The 6780-nt window shown below is 36.6% G+C and overlaps 1 protein-coding gene across 1 annotated transcript; it reads right to left on the bottom strand.

Annotated features, from left to right (window-relative positions):
• Nucleotides 1-2207: 2207 nt before the first annotated feature.
• LOC149618452 (uncharacterized) lies at nucleotides 2208-5185 on the bottom strand. The gene is made up of 6 exons (XM_089854787.1): nucleotides 3943-5185; nucleotides 3125-3381; nucleotides 2788-2925; nucleotides 2633-2713; nucleotides 2457-2561; nucleotides 2208-2320 (listed from the first exon to the last, which is right to left on the bottom strand). The coding sequence occupies exons 1-6, from the start codon at nucleotides 4136-4138 to the stop codon at nucleotides 2255-2257; spliced, it is 843 nt and encodes a 280-aa protein (XP_089710913.1). The 5' UTR covers nucleotides 4139-5185; the 3' UTR covers nucleotides 2208-2254.
• Nucleotides 5186-6780: the final 1595 nt, after the last annotated feature.

Consider the following 6780-nt stretch of genomic DNA (forward strand, 5'->3'; position numbering starts at 1 on the left):
GATGTAAGCCATAGATTCAGGGTAAAGCGACGCCTGGTGAGGCGTTGTCAATAGACTAAATACTACAGACTAAATAGGGGAAGATGGAAGTCCTGCAAAATTAACCACCGAGTGTAGGACTTCAATTCTCGCTGGTCGTTCTGGAACTAGCTCGAGCTGTAAGTCTCTAGCATTACGAAGTATACATAGTGTCATACTTATGGAACACATCTTAAAAACTTATGCAACTTAAGTGTAACGTCCTTGGTTGTGCAAGAAAACATCATGACGTTAAATATTTTTTAAAGGACTGGCAAAGTTCATACACGATGGAAAATACCCAATAGGACAAGGATTCATAAATTATGACCCTGATAACCGGACAGGTCCTGCCACGAAATTTTTGTCCGGACTGCGACTAACTGGCCAATTAGGAGCCATCAGATTTTTCATTAAAACGCTTAATATACTCCCAACAGTAATGATGGGATCATTTGTAGCTTGTAAAGTTAAAGTCGAAAAAGATGTATCCTTTGATGGTGGACCTACTGCCTCTATTACCGAATTCTTTTACTTGTCCATGATTGGACACAAGAAAGGTTACCGTCTGGGTTGGATTGAAGGGGTTATAAACGAAGTAGGACCCTTAACAATATGCGAAGCAATTCAACAAAACGCAAGAACTTTTAATGGTGCCAAATTATTGCTGAAAAATCCAGACATCAATGGAATTTTTTACTTTGGCGTTTTCTCATTTTATTGGTGGTTTGCGGGATTTGTATTTAGTTTTGTGGGATTACTTCTGACTCTGTTTGTACAATTAGATTATTTGGGACAACCTTTACTGTATTTCCAAGGTATTTTAATAACTAACGATATTTATACTGGCTTTTTCGTTATGTATTTTTACAAAAATATCTCAGCAACTAAGTGGGTTCTATTGTTTATGTTGAATTTTACTGTGGGTTGGATTGATTTCATCTTAACGATTTGCGTTTCGATTTGTAAAGGTGCTTTGTATCAGGAGATTAGTTTTAAAGTTACGAAGAAAGAAATTTAATGTATTGTTAACGAGTATTCAAATATAAATATGCTTTGGAGTGTAATTTTGTGTAATGTTTTTGAAATGGGGCTGACTAAAATACGGCTAACTGACCCCTACATTGAACAGAGTCTATAACCAAAATCACGAGGATAAGGCGGAGACCTGACACAAAATGTCTTCATAGTGCATTAGGCTTAGTTTAGATTTGCTTTTACGTAAATTTGATTTGGTTTTGTTGGGCTACGTTTGGTTCAATGGGGGTCAAGTTGCCGGCTTCTGGCTCAAATCGAACCTAACCCTAACCTAACTTAGCACACCATGAATACTTTGGGTTGCCTCCTGAAGATTAAATAAGCTCTTGACATGTGATTCCCGTTGCCTCTCTGAGTGAACAACAAACAGGTGTTAACAAGTAGTTGCCTACTTACCTTTGACTCCTGGTAATGACGCAGTGTTTAAACATTACAGTTCACGTAACGCGCACGATACACATCACGAAAAAAGGCTTAGCACAATTTTCAATTGATATGAATTCCATAAGGAGACTTGAAAAGCGCGTGGCCGACTCTCACAAAACCTTTTACTGAACTGAGCTGTTAATTTCAAATTAAACCATAGACAAACAATAAAAAACTTATAACGCTATATAGACGGGCTACTAATTTCATATTAAGGGGGTTGACTATGAGAAAAATTTAATTCCTCAATTAGAGAACATAAGTGCAGAAGTCACTCACAATCGTCATAGTTCAAGAGACAAGAATTGAAGTCGCCTATCTACTTAGCGTAAACAATATATGCTAACTTTAAACCTCAAAAATGAAGACAATCAAAGTCGACTTTAATTTTTTACCACGAAAATATTTAGGCCTAAACAAAGTCTAAAATTATTTTTTTAAGAAATATGTTTAATACTTTGCTGGTTTCACCTTTTTTTCAAATATAACCTTTTCAAAACAGCCGGAGAGCATTATCATCTTCTTGGAATAGGGTTAAGATTGAACATCCGGTGATATGTGGACCCAAAGACCTTAGATAGGACTTCAACGTTACCAAAGTCCTTTTGTTTGGAGCCATATATAACGTCTTTGTTGTCCACATACCATCCGGATCTTCCCTCTGATTTATCACTGACTTTTGAGATTTGATTTATTGACGATAAAATTATTTTGATTCAAAAATGATTGAAAGAAAAATAGGTTTATTTATATATATATATAGCAGGTAGATTTACATAATTGCTTGACATTCTCCGGATTGGCAGAATCCAGGAACGGGCACATTTATTTTCCAAACCTGTAGGAAACAACGTATCCATGAAATGTAAATAAGGGAAAAAAGGGATAATAGAAGGTGGATCCTCTTAATACTAGAGAAAATCATGGCCTATATTCACATCAGAGAAAAGAGCAACAAAAAATTGGCCACATACCTTCTTGGAAGCTTGACAAAGAGCACCGTCATTTCCGGCGACTTCGGCAACTTGTTTGCCTTCCTTATTCACGCAAGCCTTCTTACAAATGGACTTCTTACTTCCCTGCAGCACGAATTAAAATATGTTAATTAATTTTTAAAGTAATTTAATTAATGTAATCTGGTGTCTTATACCTGAATTTTAACTGAACTTGTGTCAGCATCGAGACAAGCGTCAACATCGGCTCCAACGTAGCATTGTCCACTCAAACATTCCTGTTTAGGAAACGAATGACATTGATGTCGCGGGAAAAAAACATAACCCCCATTTTCGTTTTAGCGCTTCTTACCATATCTGGTGCGCATGGGCTGTGATCATCCTTGTTAACTGGTTTGCCCAAATATTCGACAATGTCCAATTCGAAGATACCACGTCTGATCTTCTGGGTAACAGTGGCGCATTGGTAGACGCAAGTAGAAACAGGACCCTATATGTAAAAGGCAATTAATATACAGCGTTGAAAACATAACAACAAATTTAGTATAATTTTCTCTATCGGTCTTGTTGGACAAAGTGGGAGGAGCGTATCCCTTAATGCTGATTGTTTTACTGCTATTAAGGATACTGACGTACGTCAGGGTCTTTTTCTCTGTGAACTTTTGGAACTACTTAGGCAATGACCTTACCAAGCTAATTTGAACAGCAGTGATGTTTTCTTTGTCAGCGTACTGTTTCTTGCAGGCGGCGGTGTACTTGTCGTCAGCTTGATCGGTAGTTACATCGGGAGCTGAGGTAGTGGTATCGGGCTTAGGTTCTTCAGTTGGTTTCGGGGCCTCGGATGTTGTCTCGGGTTTGGGTTCTTCAGTAGATGCGGACTCAGTTGGCTTTGGGGCTTCAGTAGAGGCAGCCTCAGTGGGTTTGGGTGCTTCAGTTGTCTCTTCAGCTACAGAAGAAAAAAAAGATTATGAAAGTAAAATGTTTGGAGAAATGATAGAGCCTATTCAATAGTCTGGGGTTGACCCCTTTGGTTTCTTAAGAAGGTACATATGGTATGTGGATCACCCAAAGACGTTAAATGTGGTGGACTGGTAACTTTCAAGCCCTATCTATAGTCTTTGTTGTTCCGTATTAACCCTACAATAAAGCAGACAATACTGCGGCATCTTTTTTAAAGAGAGTTCCTTTGAAATGTCGTATTACAATCGATTCTAACTTAATCAAAATTAAACTAATCGATTTAAAACTGAGTTAATTCTACCATTTTCGAATTATTGTGCACATTGATTTGAATGTACGTCAACTACATCTATTAATCTAAATTAAAATTCTTGAAATACTGAGGTACCTGAAGTTCAATTGCTGTCTAATCTTTTGTTGAAATTTTGTTAATTATTTTTGATAATAATTCTATTAATTACTATCAATAATCAGATAAAGGTCTCACAGCTAGACGGCGTTTTGAAACTTCTAAATTCTTTAGCAAATCAATAATTGGGAAACTTACCAAAGGCAACAGCCACAATGCAAAGGACGGCGGAAATGCTAACGACAAAACGAGTCATGGTGTTTTTAGGCTGGCTTTCGTAGGAAAGACACTGGAATGTCCTTCGGTGTGAACCATATTTATATGCGAAAACTTTTAGGATAAGCCAGGCTTCATTGTCAATATATTTCTGACAAATAACTGAAGGATAATACATCAATTCTTCGTTCGATAAACCCTATAATATTCTTCTTAAGTTTGGGTCCACCGTATTGGCCTATAGTATAGGTGCGAGTACGTAAAAATATTGACTGTTGCGCCATCTATGATTAAAGGAAATTAATAAAGGAGAATACATTAATTTTTTTAATTCCTTAACCCTATAATATTCTCCATAAGTATAGGGGCCTATAGAATCATTACTACGATTTAAACTTTCTCATTACAAATGGGACAGAATAGAGTCATGCCCTACTGTTACTTCACTTCATTGGTCGAGATAAAGAATGAGATCACAGTAGCCGATCATGGTTCGTGTTTCCAGCAAATCCGTTATCTGAAAACGATCCACCATGAGGCACGAGACGAGCTCATCTTTAATCCATTGGACCATTACTTATAGAAAGTATTTTAGGGTTATGTTTATTGACATAAATTTCAATACAGTTGCAAAAAATTCTTTCCCTACCAGAAAGAAGCTATAATTATATATATTTATAAATCATTTTCAGCCTTAATTAAATATTTTAAATGCATTTATAGCATTTAAGCATTTTAAATCTCATCCTGTACTGACAGAATTTTTAAAATAATTTGATATTCATCTTATATTGTTGTGGGATACATTATTTTCCACCTGTTCGAAAGGCTGACGTTTGACTGACGTGTTATTTGTCTAACTCAATTTAGCAATGAACTATTCCATATCATTTCTGTTCAAGGTTAGCCACGATATTTTTGTCACTGAACGTATCAATTTCATATTTGGTGACACTTTGAAATTATTTATTACTAGTATTGTAGATGAACCGCCACGTTCCCCTTATCCAAATTTAAAGTGAATTTATAAATATAAATAAGTTTATTATTTACATATTTCAAAATCAAATTTGATATCGTTGGACCTTAAAATCATTGTATGTTTTTCAACGGATTTTGACGTTAATTAACGTGTCAATTAAATGGTTAATAATTAATGTTTATAGGACAGTTATAGAAAAATATGAATGAAAGAAGGAAGACAAGGATTGTAACAAAAATCAGAACCAAATCTGTGAAGTATAATTGGTCGAAATAAACAAATGACAATAAACACGTGTCTGATATTGAAGACCTACAAAAATATTCCAGTAGAGGAACCAATCAAGTCGACTTGTTAAAGATATGCGCCCGAATTTTTTCACGCATGCGCCAGTTACGTTTTAGAAAGAAAGCTTAGCACGTGCGCAGTGACCATATATATTTGTACAACTTTTAAAGACAAGCGCGTGTATTTATCCAATCATAAGTTTGTCACTGGTAACTTACAAACTGGAGCTTGTAATTTCGAAGTGATTGAAGTAGGTCTTAGATTCAGGGTAAAGCGACATACGCCTGGTGACAGAGGCGCTGTCAAATTTGGGCTTAGTAAGTTCAGACTAAATAGGACCTAGATGGAACTTGGTCCTGCAAAATTAATTAACACCCACCAAGTGTAGGTAGGACTCGCTTCCGTCGTTCTACTTCTCGAACTAGTTATCTCGAGCTGTAAGCCCATCTCTAGCATTACGAACTTGTATAGGTATTTTCATACTTATGGAAGGAACATATCACTTATAAACTTATGATCCAATGTATAGGCCAGTTACGTTCCCGAGCACATGCGCAGTGACGATACTTCTACAACTGTTAAAATTCCCCACACAATCTTTCCCCTATCTAATAGCTTTCCATTCCAAAGGGTGTATTTAAACTTATTACAGCAGCCTTAAACGAGTCAGATGGAATCCTCCCCTTACACACTGACTATAGTTCCTTGACTAACTGAAAAGTGACAGCGGTCTTTGCACTCGCCAACCCGCTTAAGGCTGTTTTCGTGAATTAATCGAGATTGATTTTTAAAAGTTTGCCTCGGTAATACATTCATGGACTTTGTAATCCTAAAGAGGGACTAGCAACGAAGAAATAATTTTGAGTATGGGTTCTTTGGGAAATCAATTTTGAGTCGAAAATGTAACTTCTATTTCCATTTTTCCCTAAAGGCCCCTGATTAAATTGTTTTAGGGATGACCCCTTAATTAAATTAGAGGAAATCATTGTCTGTTCAGTTTCTTAATTAAATTTAAGGGGTCATTCGTTAAGCACGAGTTCCAATGTTCGTTGATAACTTGTTTTAGGGGTTGCATGCATCCCTTGTGGGGGCTCAATCAAAATCTAAGGGCTGGTCATAGAAGTTACATACATTTTCAATTCTCAAAATTTATTGAACCAGCCATAAGTTTATAAGATATGTTCCTTCCATAAGTATGACACTACATGTACGTAGTAATGCTACTGAGAGACTTACGGTACTCGAGATAACTAGTTCGAGGAAGAACGACGGAAGCGAGTCAATTGAAGTCCTAACTACACTCGGTGGTGGTTAATTAATTTTGCAGGACCAAGTTCCATCTAGGTCCTATTTAGTCTGAACTTACTAAGCCCAAATTTGACAGCAGCGCCTCACTCACCAGGCGTATGTCGCTTTACCCTGAATCTATGACCTACTTCAATCACTTCAAAATTACTAGCTCCAGTTTGTAACCAATGACAAACTTATCATGGAACATATCTTATCAACTTACGATTGAACATACAACCGTCCCACTCGTGTACTTATTC

Source organism: Phalangium opilio, unplaced genomic scaffold (genome assembly GCF_054372755.1).
Source record: "Phalangium opilio isolate 3A_F unplaced genomic scaffold, DU_Popi_V2 ptg000209l_1, whole genome shotgun sequence".
NCBI lineage: Eukaryota > Metazoa > Arthropoda > Arachnida > Opiliones > Phalangiidae > Phalangium > Phalangium opilio.

Coding starts and splice junctions, on each gene's coding strand:
- LOC149618452 (XM_089854787.1), bottom strand. CDS start 4,138: ATGTATTATCCTTCAGTTATTTGTCAGAAATATATTGACAATGAAGCC. Junction 2,926..3,124: donor CTGCTGTTCAAATTAGCTTG/GTAAGGTCATTG, acceptor TTTTACATATAG/GGTCCTGTTTCTACTTGCGT. Junction 2,562..2,632: donor CAAGTTCAGTTAAAATTCAG/GTATAAGACACC, acceptor TTCGTGCTGCAG/GGAAGTAAGAAGTCCATTTG.